The sequence below is a fragment of the Bombina bombina genome, chromosome 8, assembly GCF_027579735.1.
Source record: "Bombina bombina isolate aBomBom1 chromosome 8, aBomBom1.pri, whole genome shotgun sequence".
NCBI classification, from domain to species: Eukaryota; Metazoa; Chordata; class Amphibia; order Anura; family Bombinatoridae; genus Bombina; species Bombina bombina.
Window position 1 is genome coordinate 272,164,031 of NC_069506.1, and position 22,871 is coordinate 272,186,901.

General features: G+C 41.3%; 1 protein-coding gene across 1 annotated transcript in view; it reads left to right on the forward strand.

Annotated features, from left to right (window-relative positions):
* Nucleotides 1–22,871, forward strand: part of NHERF4 (NHERF family PDZ scaffold protein 4) — a 54,211-nt gene that overhangs the window by 17,412 nt on the left and 13,928 nt on the right. Inside the window, exons 5-8 of the mRNA XM_053691140.1 lie at nucleotides 5,309–5,520; nucleotides 20,316–20,517; nucleotides 21,314–21,450; nucleotides 21,697–21,898. Coding sequence (XP_053547115.1) covers nucleotides 5,309–5,520; nucleotides 20,316–20,517; nucleotides 21,314–21,450; nucleotides 21,697–21,898 — 753 coding nt within the window. The remainder of the gene's footprint in view (nucleotides 1–5,308; nucleotides 5,521–20,315; nucleotides 20,518–21,313; nucleotides 21,451–21,696; nucleotides 21,899–22,871) is intronic.

The following is a 22,871-nucleotide window of genomic DNA, read 5'->3' on the forward strand; positions in this document are numbered from 1 at the left end:
AAATAAATTGCGAGGAGCAAGTACAAGATAACGTGTCAAAATTTATTGAGCCACTTTAAAACCAGCAACGCGTTTCTCAACCGTATCGGTCGTTTCATCAGGCTGTGTCTGACATAAAAGTACTTGCTATATTTAAAACAACCCTTAACCAATCTGATCTTATTTGCGCACCTTCTATATAGGGATCGTGTCCTATACTCTTCCCTATTTATATTGCTATATATGTACTGTATATATTATATATATATATATATATAAATGTATATGTATGTATTTATGTGTTTATATGTGTATATATGTCTATAAATACATATGTAAATAGTGATGTCGCGAATAGTTCGCCGGCGAATAGTTCTCGGCGAACATAGCTTGTTCGCGTTTGCCGCGGCGGGCAAACATATGCGATGTTCGATCCGCCCCCTATTCGTCATCATTGAGTAAAACTTTGACCCTGTACCTCACAGTCAGCAGACACATTCCAGCCAATTAGCAGCAGACCCTCCCACCTCCTGGACCGCATCCATTTTAGATTAATTCGGAAGCTGCATTCTTAGTGAGAGGAGGGACAGTGTAGCTGCTGCTGATTTAATAGGGAAATCGATAGCTAGGCTAGTGTATTCAGTGTCCACTACAGTCCTGAAGGACTCATCTGATCTCTACTGTAAGGACAGCACTCCGAAGAGCCCTTTTTAGGGCTAGAACATCAGTCTGCTTTTTTTTTTTCTGTGTAAACTAATTGCAGTTGTCTGCCTGCCAGCATGTGTGTCAGGCTCACAGCGTATACTGTGCCCACTTGCCCAGTGCCACCACTCATATCTGGTGTAACAGTAGTGTACATTTAAAAAACAACAACACTTTTTTGACTGTGTTAAATAATAGCAGTCAGTTTCCTTCACACGCGTGGGTTTCAGTGCCTGCCAGGGCACAGTGTCACCCCAGTGCAACTCATATCTGGTGAAACAGTAGTGTACATTTAAAAAAAACAACACTTTTTTGACTGTGAAATAATAGCAGTCAGTTTCCTTCACACGTGTGTGTTTCAGTGCCTGCCAGGGCACAGTGTCACCCCAGTGCAACTCATATCTGGTGTAACAGTAGTGTACATTTAAAAAAAACAACACTTTTTTGACTGTGTTAAATAATAGCAGTCAGTTTCCTTCACACGTGTGCGTTTCAGTGCCTGCCAGGGCACAGTGTCACCCCAGTGGAACTCATATCTGGTGTAACAGTAGTGTACATTTAAAAAAAAACCAACACTTTATTAACTGTGAAATAATAGCAGTCAGTTTCCTTCACACATGTGCGTTTCAGTGCCTGCCAGGGCACAGTGTCACCCCAGTGCAACTCATATCTGGTGTAACAGTAGTGTACATTTAAAAAACAACAACACTTTTTTGACTGTGAAATAATAGCAGTCAGTTTCCTTCACACGTGTGTGTTTCAGTGCCTGCCAGGGCACAGTGTCACCCCAGTGCAACTCATATCTGGTGTAACAATAGTGTACATTTAAAAAAAAACAACACTTTTTTGACTGTGAAATAATAGCAGTCAGTTTCCTTCACACGTGTGCGTTTCAGTGCCTGCCAGGGCACAGTGTCACCCCAGTGCAACTCATATCTGGTGTAACAGTAGTGTACATTTAAAAAAAAAACAACACTTTTTTGACTGTGTTAAATAATAGCAGTCAGTTTCCTTCACGCGTGTGCGTTTCAGTGCCTGCCAGGGCACAGTGTCACCCCAGTGCAACTCATATCTTGTGTAAAAGTAGTGTTCTTTTAAAAAAAACAACACTTTTTTGACTGTGAAATAATAGCAGTCAGTTTCCTTCACACGTGTGCGTTTCAGTGCCTGCCTGCCAGGGCACAGTGTCACACCAGTGCAACTCATATCTGGTGTAACAATAGTGTACATTTAAAAAAAACAACACTTTTTTGACTGTGAAATAATAGCAGTCAGTTTCCTTCACACGTGTGCGTTTCAGTGCCTGCCAGGGCACAGTGTCACCCCAGTGCAACTCATATCTGGTGTAACAGTAGTGTACATTTAAAAAAAAACAACACTTTTTTGACTGTGTTAAATAATAGCAGTCAGTTTCCTTCACGCGTGTGCGTTTCAGTGCCTGCCAGGGCACAGTGTCACCCCAGTGCAACTCATATCTTGTGTAAAAGTAGTGTACTTTTAAAAAAAACAACACTTTTTTGACTGTGAAATAATAGCAGTCAGTTTCCTTCACACGTGTGCGTTTCAGTGCCTGCCTGCCAGGGCACAGTGTCACACCAGTGCAACTCATATCTGGTGTAACAGTAGTGTACATTTAAAAAAAAAAACAACACTGATAGGGGACGTAACAGGGATTAAACTGATAAGAATAGAACTACTTAACACACCACTCCTATCTGGTGGCACATTAGATTGCACGCGCAGTGCCCCAAATTTGAAGTAGGAGGACCGACCAAGCATCTTTTTCCATCTCCCGGTACCTAAAATCGATGCCATATACACTTCCCCTGATAGGGGACGTAACAGGAATTAAACTGATAAGACTAGTACTACTTAACACACCACTCCTATCTGGTGGCACATTAGATTGCATGCGCAGTGCCCCAAATTTGAAGTAGGAGGACCGACCAAGCATCTTTTTCCATCTCCCGGTTCCTAAAATCGATGCCATATACACGTCCCCTGATAGGGGACGTAACAGGGATTAAACTGATAGGAATAGTACTACTTAACACACCTTATAATAACGCAGAGAGAGGAGTCTGAAGAAGAGGAGTTAGAGGAGGAAGGTGGCTTTGAGGAGGTGGAAGACCAAACACAGCAGGCGTCACAAGGGGGCTTGTTGTCACCTTTCGGGGACCCTTGGTGTTGTACGTGGCTGGGTGGAGGAAGAGACCTTCAATGACATCAATGAGGACAAAGAACGGGACATGGCTAGCTTGGTATCCAACCTTGTGCAAATGGGGAGTTTGCGGTTGTGCAAATGGACTGTTTGCGGTTGTTTGCGGTGCGTTAAATGGGGAGTTTGGTCTGTCACTGTGAAGCGGGCGCAACCCTTACACTACCTGATCGATACAACATCATACCTGATGTTTTAAAGCACGTTATTCCAAACAATTTAGGAATGTTAGGTGATTTATGCCCTTTATGGATTAAAACCAGACTCTGCATCAACTATGTAATTTTCCATGGGAGTTTTGCCATGGATCCCCCTCCGGCATGCCACAGTCCAGGTGTTAGTCCCCTTGAAACAACTTTTCCATCACTATTGTGGCCAGAAAGAGTCCCTGTGGGTTTTAAAATTTGCCTGCCTATTGAAGTCTATGGCGGTTCGCCCGGTTCGCCAACAGTTGTGGAAGTTCGTGTTCGCCGTTCGCCAACCCAAATTTTTATGTTCTCGACATCACTATATGTAAACATTTATTTATATATCTATATATATATACATATATATGTGTGTGTTTTAAGCTCTGAAGTCACAGAAGTAAACACAATTGCACTAGAATGATAAACCCCTTATCGCTTGAGCGCAAATGTTTGCTCTATACTCATTTTTTTATTTTTTGATTGATTGTATTTCTAGTACATTTCCTAAATACAACAATTTATTAATTAAAAATCTAAAAAAAAGCCAAACCATTAGTTTTAATTCCATTTACTAATATGCTAAAGATGTTATAGTCATGTCTATGTCCCTTTTAATATTTTGTTACCTTGCAGGAGTCCCTTAGACCAATCTCCTTATAAATTGTTTAAAGGGACAGTAAAGTAAAAAAAAATCTTTCATGATTTAAATAGGGCATGTAATTTTAAATAACTTTCCAATTTACTTTTATTACCAATTTTGCTTTGTTCTCTTGGTATTCTTAGTTGAAAGCTAACTCTAGGAGGTTCATGTGCTAATTTCTTTGACCTTGAAGACTGCCTCTAATTTGAAAGCATTTTGACAGTTTTTCACCACTAGAGGGTGTTAGTTCATGTGTTTCATATAGATAACATTGAGCTCAGGCGCGTGAAGCTCCTAGGAGCCAGCACTGATTGGCTAAAAATGCAAGTCTGTCAAAAGAACTGAAATAAGGGGGCAGTTTGCAGAGGCATAGATACAAGGCAATCACAGAGGTAAAAAGAATATTATTATAACTGCGTTGGTTATGCAAAATTGGAGAATGGGTAATATAGGGATTATCTACCTTTTTAAACAACAACAATTCTGGTGTTTACTGTCCCTTTAACTAAAAAAAACAACAAATGTTGCTAAATAAATGCTGCATTTATTTTGCTTGCTCTTTCTTTCTTTCTTTCTTTCTTTCTTTCTTTCTTTCTTTCTTTCTTTCTTTCTTTCTTTCTTTCTTTCTTTCTTTCCCTATAATTTTTTTTTGCCCCACTCTCTTCAAATAAGCTGACACATTATGTGCAATTATTAATTAGATCAGAGCACATCCTCATTTACATCTGTCACCAACTGTTCACAGTTGAGGATTCCAGAAACATAGATTTCACAGGCTTTTCAAGAGGTGTATCCCTGAACTGTTGTTAAAGGGACAGACTACTTCAGAATTTGTATTGTTTAAAAAGAGAGATAATCCCTTTATTACCCATTCCCCTGTCTTGGACAACTAACACGATTATATAAATATACTTTTTACCTCTGTAATAAACTTGTATCTAAGCCTCTGCAGACTGGCCCCTATGTCAGTTATTTTGACAGACTTGCATTTTATCCAATTAGTGCCATCTCATAAGCAACTCCACAGACGTGAGCACAATGTTGTCTATATGGCACACATGAACAAACACCCTCTAGCTGTCAAATGCATTCAGATAAGAGGTGGCCTTCAAGGGTTTAGAAATAAGCATATGAGCCTATCTAGGATTAGCTTTCAACTAACAATACCAAGAGAACAAAGCAAATTTGCTAAAAGTAAATTTGAAAGTTGTTTAAAATGACATGCCCTATCTGAATCATGAACGTTTCATTTTGACTAGACTGTTCCTTTAATTTGCAAAACAGTGTTAAATCATTTTAAAACATCTCTTTTGCACCCAATGCTTAAATGTTCATATGTTATAAGTTGAATGCCCTTTTAGGTCTTTAGCACCCTAGCTTTCAGACCCTCAGACGTTCTACATGTCAGGGTTTGTAGCTCCTCCTCTTACACCTTTTCACTGTGTATCTCCCAGGCTTTGCTCCTTTCTCTCTCTCAGGTATTTCTTTTTTTCACCTGTACACTTTATTTGTGACTCTCCATCATTATCTGTCCTTCTCTATGATCTTTACTCAAGATAATAACTGGTCTCTATTATTCAGAAACTGAATCCCAGCCGGAACCTAGGTTCTGTGTTTTAAGAAAAGATGCCAATGGCAGTTATGGCTTCCACCTTCGGAAGGAAGTGGAGAGAGATGGTCACATTGTACGCCTGGTGGTACCTGGGGGTTCTGCCTATCTCGGGGGGCTGAGGGATGGAGACCAACTGCTGCAGATCAATGGGGAGTATGTGCATGACCAGGAGCATCTGAGGGTGAGTCTGCAATGGCCTCAAGTGGCTTTGTATTAGTTAGGTGACATCATTAAGTTTATTACTCCCGTAAAGAGCAGTAACCATATTCAACAGTGGTTTACAAATTAGTAGAATGTGTGATTGTGCACATCAGTAAGTCCTTTGATAAATAGGACATCAGAGCTCATCCCATATCTCCAATCTATATGTGTTGTTTGCCCTTCACCTCTAAAGGTCATTGGCCTGGAATCATAGAGAGACATTTATAAGGATGCCAAGAGGCAGGATCATGTTTGAAATGTATTGAGCATTGTTTCATTAGAGGGTGTTCCTGTCATTATCATATATAGTTGCGTGAGGGCCCCATACCATATCTTGCAAACAAGAGCCTGGTAGCAATGCATAAAACGCAATGATTACAACTGCAATAATTAGGAAGCACATTTGCAAAACTGTTTGTAAAATATTCACTTGTGCCTTTTGTTATGGTAAAATATTATTGTTAGGTAGAACAAATCGTATCTCCAGTGGCTGCCCATGGGCATTCTGGGGCATTTTAGCATATTTCCCCTACACCTCGGCCCAGCATGTAGAATATATTTAAAGCTGACAAGGTTGTGACGAGCAGCAGGAACAAATCTCTTTGAATTATACATAGTTGTTTTATTGTGGTGATTTTTTTTCTTTCTCTGATATTAGTTTCACAAACATCTTCTCCATCTTAATACGAGGAGAGTCCACGGCTTAATTCATTACTTGTGGGAAATACAGAACCTGGCCACCAGGAGGAGGCAAAGACACCCCAGCCAAAGGCCTAAATACCTCCCCCACTCCCCTCATCCCCCAGTCATTCTTTTCCTTTCGTCACAGGAGGATGGCAGAGAAGTGTCGGAAGATTCGGAGTAGTCTCTGATGAAGGGTAGTACTCTTCGGAAAGGGAGTGGAGTTTTAAGTAGTCTTGTCAGCCTCTCAGTGAGAGCATTGACAAATGTTAGGGTCTGGGGATGCAGGGAGAGTCTTTCTACGAAACCATCCAGACTTGTATTTACAGCTCCTTAAGCAACCAGTGTTGACAAGTTTCACTGCCTGCTTTCTATCACTCAAGTCGATTTCAGGAGCGACGCTACAACACTGTCAAACTTGAGAGGCCATGTTCCTGTTCCACGGCGTAGATTCTGGTAAGATTGTTTAATTTTTTATACCTGTAATGATAACGCAAGAAGACAGGGTTACAGTGTGACTCCTTTTATCTGTATAGAATCAAGGGTTAATATATCCGGAAGGTGATTATTGAACAGGGGGGGGTGTATACATGATTGTTTTATTGTGTTTTTTGCTGCAATATGTGTGAGATGTGGCTCTGGCAATGTGTGAACAGTCAGGCTCTTCTGTCATTTTGATTACTGCGCAGCCTATTTAGTTTGGAGTGCTTTTTCTCGGCTGCAGGGGTGGTCCATGTGACCGGGTGTGGCCTCATTATCTTCCTTTTTTTGATCGTCGGTTGCAGGAGGCGAAAGCGGTTTCTCTGTGGGCCTTAGTCATAGGAGGTGGTGAGTGCCCCAACCATTGGGGTATAAAGGACACATTTATTTTCTATAGTCCTTAATAAAGGCGCAAGCGATGGAGGACTCTTATACGTTAGAGGGTACTCCCTCTTTGCCTAAATCTAATGCCTGTGCTTATTGTGAGGCGGCTACGGTATATCCGCCTGCTCAACTATGTTCCACATGCCTTGATAAAATAGTGATATCTAAAAAGAACAAGATGTTTAGTACCACTGAGCTGTCCACCTCTGAGGGCTCTCAGTCCCGTGAGGTGCGTTCCCTACAATCATCTCCGTTTACACATGTAGCTCCCCAGTGCACTACTAATCCTCCTGCGGGAGGGACCCTGTGGCTGCCAGATTTTGCTAAACAGTTGCAAACGGCTTTGTCTGCAGCTGTCAGGGATTTATCTCTTTTCCTACTGTGCCTTTAAGAATGTCAACTCACTACCCCTATTTAAGGCTCCTCCCAACAGAACTCATTGCTTGGTAATTTGTTGCTCAGTGTGAAGCTGCTTCAGAAGAGACCTAGCCGTTTATACTACTTTGTATTCTCAACTTATTGCTCTCCATGAGTATCTGCCTATTTGAATCAACTTGCAGATTCTCTTTTGTGCTTGAAGATTTGCTCCGTTTGTTCACTAAGAGATTTCTCAGTCTCTCTCCTGTAGTGAGGTTGTTCCCCTGCAGCGTGTGACGTCACGCTCCTCATTCTCCCGCCGCGGATCTCTGCCAGGCTCTCTGCGATACTCCTAGGACTTGTTGCTGTGTGGTAACTGTATCGCTATGTGCTAATATCATCTACAATATTTCTAGTCTATATATATTACATTCTATGAACTGTGCGTATTGCTGCAACCTCATTTTTCCTTCACTTGCTATATATTGTGGAACGCTCATTTGCTGGATTTCCATATTCGCTTCAGATATCAAATATGCACTAAACCTATTTACTGCTATTTACCAAATTACAAACAAATAACTGTGACAAAGATTATTACAAAGTACCATTATTCATTATCGGATTGCATAAGCATAATTCAAACTTTACGCAATTAACCTCTATTGTGCTTGAAATGAACTGTTTGCTCTAAGTTAAACTATATCTGTTTCCTCAAGTTTACCACAGCTTATATTACTCTGACTGAACAACTCTGCAAAGTATTAATATTCATTATCAAAGTATGGTTTACAATATGACCAGAGGTTGATTTATTCACTTATCAAAGTACTCTGTTAATTTCAGTGTGTTTGTTAAAGCCTGCTGCATAAACTATTTCCATTGCAACTCTGTTTGAATTAAGGCACCTGCACTAATTAACTCTTTCACTACTGCTGCAGTCAATCCTATAAGACTTATTCTCTTTTCTGCTTTAAGCATTTATTGTTGCGTGAAGGTTCCGGTTTCACTCAGCAACCCTGCTGTAGTGACCCTCAGATCAATGAGCATATCAGGGTTCCCTTAAGTTAAATCTGTGGGAATCCGAGGTAAGGTGTGAGACTGAGTGGTCCTGCATAAAGCAGGGGCTGTTATTGTAGTGTTCTCTAAAAACAACTAAACATATCCTTACAGCAGCCTTCAGTGCTTTACCTCACACTGCTAAGCGCAAGCGAAAGGTTAAAGGGACAGTAAACACCAGACTTTTTGTTGTTTAAAAAGGTAGATAATCCCTTTATTACCCATTCCCCAGTTTTGCATAACCAACAGTTATAATAATACATTTTTTACCTCTGTGATTACCTTGTATCTATGCCTGTGCAAACTGCCCCCTTATTTCAGTTCTTTTGACAGACTTGCATTTTTAGCCAATCAGTGCTGACTCTTAGGAGCCTCATGTGCCTGAGCTCAATGTTTTCTATATGAAACACATGAACTAACACCCTCTAGTGGTTAAAAATGTCAAAATGCTTTCAGATTTGAGGCGGCCTTCAAGGTCTAAGAAATTAGCATATGAACCTCCTAGGTTTAGCTTTCAACTAAAAATACCAAGTGAACAAAGCAAAATTGGTAATAAAAGTAATTTGGAAAGTTGTTTAAAATTAGATGCCCTATTTAAATCAAGAAAGTTTTTTTTTTTTTACTTGACTGTCCCTTTAAACATTACTATCCTTCCCAAGGGTCATCTACTCCGTTGGATGTATCTGAGACTAGATTATCCGCTTAGGCAGAGGACTCCGATACTTCGGAGGACTCTTTCTCTGGGTCAGAATCTGCGGCCTCTAAACTTCCGACTGCGGAGGAACCAGACTTTAGGTTTAGGATGGAGCACTTACACTTTTATTAAAAGAGGTTTTGGCTACTCTAGAGGTTCCGTAACTGAAGTTACCGGAGGAACCTTCGATTCCTAAGCTTGATAAAGTTTATGAGGACAGGGTGGTGCCTCAGACTTTCCCTGTTCCCATAAAGATGGCGAATATTATAAAGAATGAATGGGAGAGACTTGGGTAATCTTTCTCCCCTTCGATTAAGAAATTGTTCCTGAATCTCAGCTAGAATTGTGAGGATCTGTCCCTAAGGTGGATGGGGCTATCTCCACGCTCGCTAAGCGCACCACTATCCCTCTTGAGGATAGTTCGTCGTTTAAGGAGCCCATGGATAAGAAATTAGAGACCCTGTTAAGAAACATGTTTCAGCATACATGGTTCCTATTTCAACCTGCAGCGGCGGTCGCTGCGGTGGCGGGAGCCGCTACCTATTGGTGCGACTCTCTCTCAGAGATGATCGAGGTGGAGACTCCCCTTGATGAGATACAGGAAAGAATTAAGGCCCTGAGGGTAGCTAATTTGTTTATCTGTGATGCAAATATGCAGATTATTCACTTGAATGCTAAGACATCAGGCTTTACTGTTCTGGCCCGGAGGGCCCTGTGGTTGAAGTTGTGGTCTGCTGACATGATGTCCAAATCTAGATTACTTTCCCTTCCATTTAAAGGAAAGATTCTTTTCGGGCCAGGCCTGGACTCTATCATATCCACGGTTATGGGGGGCAAGGGTACCTTTCTACTGCAGGATAAGAAAAATAAACCTAAGGGTCCCTTTCGTTCGGACAAGTCCTAACAACAGCAGCCTGCCGAAAAACCCAGAGCAGTCCAAAGGATCTTGGAAACCTCAGTCTTGGAATAAGACCAAGCAGAGCAAGAAGCCCGCTGAGACAAAATCGGCATGAAGGGGTGGCCCCCGATCCGTCTCTGGATCTCGTAGGGGGCAGACTATCTCTTTTTGCGGAGACTTGGATGAGAGACGTGCAGGATCCTTGGGTTCTGGAGGTTGTTGCTCAGGGTTACAGGATAGGTTTTAAAACTTACCCTCCCAGGGGTAGATTCCTCTTGTCAAATCTATCGCCAAGACCAGAGAAACAAGATGCCTTTCTAGAGTGCGTGAGGGATCTCTCCTCTCTAGGAGTAATTGTACCGGTACTTCTAGCAGAAAGAGGTCTAGGGCACTATTCAAACCTTTTCATGGTCCCAAAGAAAGAGGGCACGTTTCGCCCAATTATGGACCTAAAGTGCTTAAACAAGATTCTGTCTATCCAATCGTTCAAGAGGGTCAGTCCATGACTACGATAGACTTGAAGGACGCCTACCTTCATGTGCCAATTCACAGGGATCACTTCAAGTACCTAAGATTCGCTTTCCTGGACCAGCACTTACAGTTTGTAGCTCTCCCCTTCGGTCTGGCTACTGCCCCAAGAGTCTTTACGAAGGTTCTGGGAGCTTTGCTCGCAGTGGCGAGATCAAGAGGTATTACAGTAGCACCTTATCTGGATGACATCCTGGTCCGGGCTCTGTCCTGCCAGCTGGCAGAGGACCATTTGAGAGCTCTTCTACTTCTTCTTCGATCTCATGGATGGAAGATAAACTCAGGAAAGAGTTCTCTGGTTCCCAGTACCAGAGTGGCGTTCCTGGGCATGATAATAGACTCCATATCCATGAAGATAAACCTGACAGATTAGAGACATTGCAAAATTGCTTCCAACTGTTTTGCCCTTGAAACCTCCTCAAGGCCATCTGTGGCCCAGTGTATGGAGGTGATTGGGCTCATGGTATCAAGTATAGATGTGATTCCATTCGCCAGGTTCCATCTCGAACCTCTTTACTTGTGCATGCTGAGGCAATGGAACGTTGATCACTCGGATCCATCCCAACAGATCTCTCTGGACAGCCGGGAAGGGACTCCCTCTCTCGGTGGCTTCGTCCGTATCAGCTGTCCGAGGGGACATCCTTCCTGAGACCATCTTGGGAGATTGTGACTACGGATGCGAGCCTTTCAGGATGGGGAGCTGTTTAGGGTGCCAGGAAGGCACAGGGCAGGTGAAGTCGGGAGGAGTCGCTTCTTCCAATCAACATCCTGGAACTTTGAGCGATCTTCAACGATCTGAGGGCTGGCCCCTCCTGGGTTTGTGCCAGTTCATCAGATTCCAGTCGGACAACGTTACCTAGGTGGCTTACATCAACCACCAGGGGGGGAACGAGAAGCTCCCTAGCCATGAGGGAAGTATCTCGGATTCTGGAATGGAAAGAGGCCCACAACTGCTCACTGTCAGCAATCCACATCCGGGTGTGGACAACTGGGAAGCAGATTTTCTCAGCAGGCAATTGTTTCATCAGTGTTTGTGGAGATTTGCTACAGATGGGGGACTCCAGAGATATATATTATGGAGTCCAGACTCAACTTCAAGCTACCCAGATAAGGGTCTCGGTCCAGGGATCCCAAGGCAGAACTGATAGATAACCTAGCAGTGCCTTGGGGATTCAACCTAGTCTACATATTTCCACTCTTACCACTTCTACCTCGAGAAGTGGCCCGCATCAAGCACTAGCAAGCATCAACTATTCTGATTGCTCCATCGTGGCCGTGGAGGATGTGGTTTGCATATCTGGTGGGGATGTCATCGTCTCCTCAGTGGAGGTTGCCCTGTCGCAGGTATCTGCTGGTACAGGGCCCCTTTGTGCATCAAAATCTAGATTCTCTGAGGCTGACTGCATGGAGATTGAACGCTTAGTCTTAGCCAAGAGAGAGTTTTCTGAGAGTGTGATTGATACTCTCATTCAAGCCAGGAAGCCGGTCACCAAATGCATCTATCATAAGGTGTGGAGGACCTACTTACTCTGGTGTGAGACTCGTGGATATTCTTGGCATAGGGTCAGAGTATCCAGGATACTTTCCTTCCTCCAGGATGGTTTGAGAAGGGACTTGCCGCCAGTTCCTTAAGGGGGCCGATTTCGGCTCTATCTGTGTTGTTGCACAGGAAACTTGCTGAACTTCCTGATATACAGTCTTTTGTTCAGGCTCTATCTAGGATCAGGCCTGTATTTAGACATTCTGCTCCTCCTTGGAGTTTGAATCTGGTTGTTAGGCTTTTGCAGAGGGCTCCGTTTGAGCCTATGCATTCTCTTGACATTAAGATACTGTCGTGGAAGGTTCTTTTTCTACTGGCTATTGCTTCAGCACGCATAGTCTGAGTTGGCGGCCTTGTAATGTGAGCCTCCTTATCTGGTTTTTCATGCCGATAAGGCTGTCCTTCGCACTGGGTTGGGATTTCTCCCTAAGGTTGTGTCTGATCACAACATTAATCAGGAGATTGACGTTTCTTGTGCCCTAACCCTTCTCCAAAAGAATGGTTACTTCATAACTTGGATGTGGTTCGATCTTTGAAATTTTATCTTCAGGCTATGAAGGATTTCAGACAGGCTTCAGCATTGTTTGTCTATTGTGGGAAGCGCAAAGGGCAGAAGGCTTCTTCCACTTCCCTATCTTTTTGGCTGAGGAGCATGAATCGCCTGGCTTATGAGACAGCGGGACATAAGCCTCCTCAGAGGATTACGGCTCACTCAACTAGAGCTGTGGCTTCTTCTTGGGCCTTCAAGAATAAGGCCTCTATGGAGCAGATTTGTAAGGCGGCTACCTGGTCCTCCTTACATACTTTTTCAAAGTTTTACAAATTAGACGTGTTTGCTTCGGCTGAAGCAGCTTTTGGGAGAAAGGTTTTACAGGCTGTGGTGCCCTCTGACTAGGGTGCGCTTCTTTTTTACCCTCCCGTTTTCATTCAGTGTCCTCTAGAGCTTGGGTATTTGTTTCCCACAAGTAATGAATTAAGTAGTAGACTCTCCTCGTATTAAGATGGAAAAACATAATTTATGTAAGAACTTACCTGATAAATTCATTTCTTTCATATTAACAAGAGTCCATGAGCTAGTGACGTATGGGATATACATTCCTACCAGGAGGGGCAAAGTTTCCCAAACCTTAAAATGCCTATAAATACACCCCTCACCACACCCACAAATCAGTTTAACGAATAGCCAAGAAGTGGGGTGATAAGAAAAAGTGCGAAGCATATAAAATAAGGAATTGGAATAATTGTGCTTTATACAAAAAAATCATAACCACCACAAAAAAGGGTGGGCCTCATGGACTCTTGTTAATATGAAAGAAATGAATTTATCAGGTAAGTTCTTACATAAATTATGTTTTCTTTCATGTAATTAACAAGAGTCCATGAGCTAGTGACGTATGGGATAATGACTACCCAAGATGTGGATCTTTCCACACAAGAGTCACTAGAGAGGGAGGGATAAAATAAAGACAGCCAATTCCTGCTGAAAATAATCCACACCCAAAATAAAGTTTAACAAAAAACATAAGCAGAAGATTCAAACTGAAACCGCTGCCTGAAGAACTTTTCTACCAAAAACTGCTTCAGAAGAAGAAAATACATCAAAATGGTAGAATTTAGTAAAAGTATGCAAAGAAGACCAAGTTGCTGCTTTGCAGATCTGGTCAACCGAAGCTTCATTCCTAAACGCCCAGGAAGTAGATACTGACCTAGTAGAATGAGCTGTAATTCTTTGAGGCGGAGTTTTACCCGACTCAACATAGGCAAGATGAATTAAAGATTTCAACCAAGATGCCAAAGAAATGGCAGAAGCTTTCTGGCCTTTCCTAGAACCGGAAAAGATAACAAATAGACTAGAAGTCTTACGGAAAGATTTCGTAGCTTCAACATAATATTTCAAAGCTCTAACAACATCCAAAGAATGCAATGATTTCTCCTTAGAATTCTTAGGATTAGGACATAATGAAGGAACCACAATTTCTCTACTAATGTTGTTGGAATTCACAACTTTAGGTAAAAATTCAAAAGAAGTTCGCAACACCGCCTTATCCTGATGAAAAATCAGAAAAGGAGACTCACATGAAAGAGCAGATAATTCAGAAACTCTTCTAGCAGAAGAGATAGCCAAAAGGAACAAAACTTTCCAAGAAAGTAATTTAATGTCCAATGAATGCATAGGTTCAAACGGAGGAGCTTGAAGAGCTCCCAGAACCAAATTCAAACTCCAAGGAGGAGAAATTGACTTAATGACAGGTTTTATACGAACCAAAGCTTGTACAAAACAATGAATATCAGGAAGAATAGCAATCTTTCTGTGAAAAAGAACAGAAAGAGCAGAGATTTGTCCTTTCAAAGAACTTGCGGACAAACCCTTATCCAAACCATCCTGAAGAAATTGTAAAATTCTCGGTATTCTAAAAGAATGCCAAGAAAAATGATGAGAAAGACACCAAGAAATATAAGTCTTCCAGACTCTATAATATATCTCTCGAGATACAGATTTACGAGCCTGTAACATAGTATTAATCACGGAATCAGAGAAACCTCTATGACCAAGAATCAAGCGTTCAATTTCCATACCTTTAAATTTAAGGATTTCAGATCCGGATGGAAAAAAGGACCTTGTGACAGAAGGTCTGGTCTTAACGGAAGAGTCCATGGCTGGCAAGATGCCATCCGGACAAGATCCGCATACCAAAACCTGTGAGGCCATGCCGGAGCTATTAGCAGAACAAACGAGCATTCCCTCAGAATCTTGGAGATTACTCTTGGAAGAAGAACTAGAGGCGGAAAGATATAGGCAGGATGATACTTCCAAGGAAGTGATAATGCATCCACTGCCTCCGCCTGAGGATCCCGGGATCTGGACAGATACCTGGGAAGTTTCTTGTTTAGATGAGAGGCCATCAGATCTATCTCTGGGAGCCCCCACAATTGAACAATCTGAAGAAATACCTCTGGGTGAAGAGACCATTCGCCCGGATGCAACGTTTGGCGACTGAGATAATCCGCTTCCCAATTGTCTACACCTGGGATATGAACCGCAGAGATTAGACAGGAGCTGGATTCCGCCCAAACCAAAATTCGAGATACTTCTTTCATAGCCAGAGGACTGTGAGTCCCTCCTTGATGATAGATGTATGCCACAGTTGTGACATTGTCTGTCTGAAAACAAATGAACGATTCTCTCTTCAGAAGAGGCCAAAACTGAAGAGCTCTGAAAATTGCACGGAGTTCCAAAATATTGATCGGTAATCTCACCTCCTGAGATTCCCAAACTCCTTGTGCCGTCAGAGATCCCCACACAGCTCCCCAACCTGTGAGACTTGCATCTGTTGAAATTACAGTCCAGGTCGGAAGAACAAAAGAAGCCCCCTGAATTAAACGATGGTGATCTGTCCACCACGTTAGAGAGTGTCGAACAATCGGTTTTAAAGATATTAATTGAGATATCTTCGTGTAATCCCTGCACCATTGGTTCAGCATACAGAGCTGAAGAGGTCGCATGTGAAAACGAGCAAAGGGGATCGCGTCCGATGCAGCAGTCATAAGACCTAGAATTTCCATGCATAAGGCTACCGAAGGGAATGATTGTGACTGAAGGTTTCGACAAGCTGTAATCAATTTTAGACGTCTCTTGTCTGTTAAAGACAGAGTCATGGACACTGAATCTATCTGGAAACCCAGAAAGGTTACCCTTGTTTGAGGAATCAAAGAACTTTTTAGTAAATTGATCCTCCAACCATGATCTTGAAGAAACAACACAAGTCGATTCGTATGAGACTCTGCTAAATGTAAAGACGGAGCAAGTACCAAGATATCGTCCAAATAAGGAAATACCACAATACCCTGTTCTCTGATTACAGACAGAAGGGCACCGAGAATCTTTGTGAAAATTCTTGGAGCTGTAGCAAGGCCAAACGGTAGAGCCACAAATTGGTAATGCTTGTCTAGAAAAGAGAATCTCAGGAACTGATAATGATCTGGATGAATCGGAATATGCAGATATGCATCCTGTAAATCTATTGTGGACATATAATTCCCTTGCTGAACAAAAGGCAATATAGTCCTTACAGTTACCATCTTGAACGTTGGTATCCTTACATAGCGATTCAATAATGTTAGATCCAGAACTGGTCTGAAGGAATTCTCCTTCTTTGGTACAATGAAGAGATTTGAATAAAACCCCATCCCCTGTTCCGGAACTGGAACTGGCATAATTACTCCAGCCAACTCTAGATCTGAAACACAATTCAGAAATGCTTGAGCTTTCACTGGATTTACTGGGACATGGGAAAGAAAAAATCTCTTTGCAGGAGGTCTCATCTTGAAACCAATTCTGTACCCTTCTGAAACAATGTTCTGAATCCAAAGATTGTGAACAGAATTGATCCAAATTTCTTTGAAAAAACGTAACCTGCCCCCTACCAGCGGAACTGGAATGAGGGCCGTACCTTCATGTGAACTTAGAAGCAGGCTTTGCCTTTCTAGCAGGCTTGGATTTATTCCAGACTGGAGATGGTTTCCAAACTGAAACTGCTCCTGAGGACGAAGGATCAGGCTTTTGTTCTTTGTTGAAACGAAAGGATCGAAAACGATTGTTAGCCCTGTTTTTACCTTTAGACTTTTTATCCTGTGGTAAAAAAGTTCCTTTCCCACCAGTAACAGTTGAAATAATAGAATCCAACTGAGAACCAAATAATTTGTTTCCCTGGAAAGAAATGGAAAGTAGAGTTGATTTAGAAGCCATATCAGCATTCCAAGTCTTAAGCCATAAAGCTCTTCTGGCTAAGATAGCCAGAGACATAAATCTAACATCAACTCTAATAAAAAATGGCATCACAGATGAAATTATTAGCATGCTGGAGAAGAATAATAATATCATGAGAATCACGATTTGTTACTTGTTGCGCTAGAGTTTCCAACCAAAAAGTTGAAGCTGCAGCAACATCAGCCAATGATATAGCAGGTCTAAGAAGATTACCTGAACATAGATAAGCTTTTCTTAGAAAAGATTCAATTTTTCTATCTAAAGGATCCTTAAACGAGGTACCATCTGATGTAGGAATGGTAGTACGTTTAGCAAGGGTAGAAATAGCCCCATCAACCTTAGGGATTTTGTCCCAAAATTCTAACCTGTCAGGCGGAACAGGATATAATTGCTTAAAACGTTTAGAAGGAGTAAATGAATTACCCAATCTATCCCATTCCTTAGCAATTACTGCAGAAATAGCATTAGGAACAGGAAAGACTTCTGGAATAACCGCAGGAGCTTTAAAAACCTTATCTAAACGTATAGAATTAGTATCAAGAGGACTAGAATCCTCTATTTCTAAAGCAATTAGTACTTCTTTAAGTAAAGAGCGAATAAATTCCATCTTAAATAAATATGAAGATTTATCAGCATCAATCTCTGAGACAGAATCCTCTGAACCAGAAGAGTCCAAAGAATCAGAATGATGGTGTTCATTTAAAAATTCATCTGTAGAAAGAGAAGATTTAAAAGACTTTTTACGTTTACTAGAAGGAGAAATAACAGACAAAGCCTTCTTTATGGATTCAGAAACAAAATCTCTTATGTTATCAGGAACATTCTGCACCTTAGATGTTGAGGGAACTGCAACAGGCAATGGTACATCACTAAAGGAAATATTATCTGCATTAACAAGTTTGTCATGACATTTAATACAAACAACAGCTGGAGGAATAGCTACCAAAAGTTTACAGCAGATACACTTAGCTTTGGTAGATCCAGCAGGCAGAGGTTTTCCTGTAGTATCTTCTGGCTCAGATGCAACGTGAGACATCTTGCAATATGTAAGAGAAAAAACAACATATAAAGCAAAATAGATCAAATTCCTTATAAGACAGTTTCAGGAATGGGAAAAAAATGCCAAACATCAAGCTTCTAGCAACCAGAAGCAAATGAAAAATGAGACTGAAATAATGTGGAGACAAAAGCGACGCCCATATTTTTTGGCGCCAAAAAAGACGCCCACATTATTTGGCGCCTAAATGCTTTTTTGCGCCAAAAATGACGCAACATCCGGAACGCCGACATTTTTGGCGCAAAATAACGTCAAAAAATGACGCAACTTCCGGCGACACGTATGACGCCGGAAACGGAAATGAATTTTTGCGCCAAAAAAGTCCGCGAATAAAATGAAGCATTTTCAGCCCCCGCGAGCCTAACAGCCCACAGGGAAAAAGTCAAATTTTTGAGATAAGAAAAAATATGATAATTAAAGCATAATCCCAAATATGAAACTGACTGTCTGGAAATAAGGAAAGTTGAACATTCTGAGTCAAGGCAAATAAATGTTTGAATACATATATTTAGAACTTTATAAATAAAGTGCCCAACCATAGCTTAGAGTGTCACAGAAAATAAGACTTACTTACCCCAGGACACTCATCTACATGTTTGTAGAAAGCCAAACCAGTACTGAAACGAGAATCAGTAGAGGAAATGGTAAATATAAGAGTATATCGTCGATCTGAAAAGGGAGGTAAGAGATGAATCTCTACGACCGATAACAGAGAACCTTATGAAATAGACCCCGTAGAAGGAGATCACTGCATTCAATAGGCAATACTCTCCTCACATCCCTCTGACATTCACTGCACGCTGAGAGGAAAACCGGGCTCCAACTTGCTGCGGAGCGCATATCAACGTAGAATCTAGCACAAACTTACTTCACCACCTCCCTTGGAGGCAAAGTTTGTAAAACTGATTTGTGGGTGTGGTGAGGGGTGTATTTATAGGCATTTTAAGGTTTGGGAAACTTTGCCCCTCCTGGTAGGAATGTATATCCCATACGTCACTAGCTCATGGACTCTTGTTAATTACATGAAAGAAACATAAATTATGCTTACCTGATAATTTCATTTCCATCTGTACAAGGATAGTCCACAGCTTCTGCCCAGGTTCTCCGTTGGGCGGACCTAAATTTCTTTTGTTTTTCTTCTGGCACCATTTATACCCTGATATTTCTCCTACTGTTCCTTGTTCCCTCGGCAGAATGACTCGGATGAGGGGAGTGGGGGAAGTATTTAAAGGGACACCGAACCCAATTTTTTTCTTTCATGATTCAGATAGAGCATGACATTTTTAGCAACTTTCTTATTTACTCCTATTATCAATTTTTCTTCGTTCTCTTGCTATATTTATTTTAAAAGCAGGAATGTAAATCTTAGCAGACAGCCCATTTTAGGTTCAGCACCATGGATAGTGCTAGCTTATTGGAGGCTGACATTTACACACCAATAAGCAAGCATAACCCAGGTTCTCAACCAAAAATAGGTCCGGTCCTATGCATCACATTCCTGCTTTTTAATTAAAGATAGCAAGTAACAAAGAAAAATTGATAATAGGAGTAAAATAGAAAGTTGCTTAAAATTGCATGCTCTCTGAATCATGAAAGAAAACATTTGGGTTTAGTGTCCCTTTAATCCTTTGGCTGGGGTGTCTTTGCCTCCTCCTGGTGGCCAGGTTCTGTATTTCCAACAAGTAATGAATGAAGCCGTGGACTTTCCTCGTACAGATGGAAATGAAATGATCAGGTAAGCATAATTTATGTTTTATTTTAATTTTTCCAGGGCAAAGTAGTAAAATGATCTCTTTTGTGACTGTTGTTATAAATGTGTCCTATGTTCGAAAACTAAAAAAAAAAAAAAAAAAATTACCTCTCACCAACTGCATTCAGATCTGTAAAAAAATGTTTTTTTTATGCTTTTCACATGATTTTTTTTAATTTAACTCAAAAGTTTTGACCAAAGCCTTTCTGACCTCTTTCAAATACTGTATCTTGAAAGTTTACATGGATAGGAATAATGACTGATTAAGTGGTTATAATCTGCCATCAAAATAATAAGGATCCGCTTTTAGACTGTTCTGTGTACCTGTTACTGCCTTCAGACTTGTTGTTAATATGCCTTACACAATTTTCTGTGTGCACCTATTGAACTTGCTCTTTCCCTGAAGCCGTCTACCTTCTGTGTTGTATATCACATAACTGTTGCATGTGCGGTAGTGTATTTTTACAAGTTAGCATGATCTTGATGAGTCAGGCCTCACAATCTTCTATCATGTATGTTCTAGATGTGTTGTTTAGTGTGCATATAATGTCATGTTCCTCATATAACATGTGATCACAGGTGGTGCAGAAGGTGAAGGCTAGTGTCTCACGTTTGTCCCTGTGTGTCCTGGATGAGGCAGCTTATGGGAGACTGCGGTCCAGTCACGCATCTCCTGCCTCAATACTTCCAAACCTGCTCCCAGAGACATGTCCTCGGCCCAAGTTATGTCAAATCAAGAATGCGGGACGGGGTTTTGGATTCACTACCAGCGTCATAGGAGGTGAATATTATGATAGTATGAAAACCTTTTGAAGATGGCTTGTTATTGTGAAATCTGACCATCCCTTGCTGTTGTGTTGATCCCTGCAGGCTCCTCAGGCAGTTGTACTTATATGTTGTGCCTGTTGGCTGCCGTATCATTCCACTGCTGCACATTCGTGCTCTCCTGTTGTAAAGCCACCCTCACAATATCCCGGTTACACTTCCATCCTCTACACCAGTGATTTTTAACCTTTTATTTGCCGTGGCACACTTTTTTACATTGAAAAATCATGTGGCACACCACCATCCCAAATTTTTAAAAAAATCACACATTGTAGCCTAATACAGCATATATATATATACACATACACACAAACACACACACACTGTATGTATTGTGCTGTTATGCCATGCCTCCTACAAACTACCCCTGCACTGGGAGTAAAAAACAAAGCAAAGTTTAAAAAATATGTCACACTGTTGTCAGTCTGTCGTGGCACACCTGAGGATCTCTCACGGCACACTGGTTGAAAAACACTGCTCCACACACTGCAATCTTCACTTTTTCCTGCTACTATTCACCCCTCAGTATTTCTTCACTACATTTACATCCTTGTCAACCCCATCCTCAGTCTATTCCTTCTATCCTGCCATCCCCCCATCACCTATTTGCAAATCCCACCTTCCGCATTCCCAATAACACTAGCAACCTTACAATTCCCTGTTGCAATGCCACACTAAGATTCTCTGTTGCTTTGTGTAGCCATTGGTGATTCACTATGACAGCTATGCTCACGCCGTACTTTGTTTTGTAGGTGTACGGGGGACATTCCTAATGAACGTAGAGGAGGGGGGTCCTGCACACAGAGCAGGGGTCCCTAATGGGGCTCGACTTCTGGAGGTGAATGGGGAAAGCATTACCAGCATCACAATGAGCCAGCTTAGTAAAAAGGTACAAAATATTGGTGGCCTGCATGTTTTTCTGCATATACATATATATGTCTGCTTGTATAGGGAATGTGTAAAAGTCTTTATATAGCAGGGTATAGTTGTGCAAGGTTCCATAAAGTCTATGGTTGTGTATGGGTGTATAGGATTGTATATGACTACATATGGCCAATAAGTTTTCACACAACTGTGAACAGTTTGCATGTGATGGTGATTATATATCAATATTCCTCTTGTGTATATCGAACAGCTGCAGAAAAGTGCTGGCACTGTCGTCGTTTTAGTCCTAGAAACCTCTGCATGGGAGACGTATGAGTCTTGTGGAATCACACCCACCTCATCTCTGGCTGATACTTCCTCTTTGCCTTATCAGACACGGAAACTACACATGGTCCGTTGTCCTGAGGGATATGGTTTTCTCCTTAGACAGGAGAAATGTGTAAATGGACAAGGTAAGCACAAGAAAACCCTGCATTTGTGAACATCATAAATAAGGACACTTGATTAAATGGTAAATTGTTAGAAAGAAAAAAAATATTCCAAATCAAATGAAATAGTCGAAAAAGTCAGGACAAAACAGAATCATCGCCTGAGGGCCAAGAAGTGTCATAATATGAAGATAAGAAAGGTAGGGCTCAGGAGCACAGATTCATTCTGAGATCAGGTCCAAGATTACCATCATTGGCAGGGCCATTGCAGTGTTATATATTTGTTCTGGAAACAAGATGAAGGTTGTAGGAGGAATAAACCACTGGGACATGGTCTTTCATGGGCTGCTATGTAAAAGGTGTCTTCCTGGACATTAAACAAGATAAGGTTCATTGGTAGGAGGGTCAGTTGTGTACAGACTCTCTCAGAACAAAATTTGAGTTATGAGTAGGTTTTGCGTTGGTAAGAATTCTTGAAAACAGGTGGGAATTATTATTCGGAACCTCTGAAACATTCCTCTTGGACCACCAGACAAGGTGTTAAAATTAAAGGGACAGTCTAGTCAAAATTAAACTTTCATGATTCAGATAGGGCATGTAATTTTAAACAACTTTCCAATTTACTTCTATTATCTAATTTGCTCAATTCTTTAGATATCCTTTGCTGAAGAAATAGCAATGCACATGTGTGAGCCAATCTCACAAGGCCTTTATGTGCAGCAACCAATCAGCAGCTACTGAGCATATCTAGATATGCTTTTCAGCAAGTGATATCAAGAGAATGAAGCCAATTAGATAATAGAAGTAAATTAGAAAGTTGTTTAAAATGACATGCTCTTTCTAAATCACGAAAGAAAAAAATTGGGTTTCATGTCCCTTTAAAGGGACATAACACAAGTTGGGATAGAGACAAAATATAATATGTACTTTAATTACTTTACCTGCAAATTTATACTGCAGTGCCTCGCCATTAACCCTTTCTTTTTAGTTTCTGAAT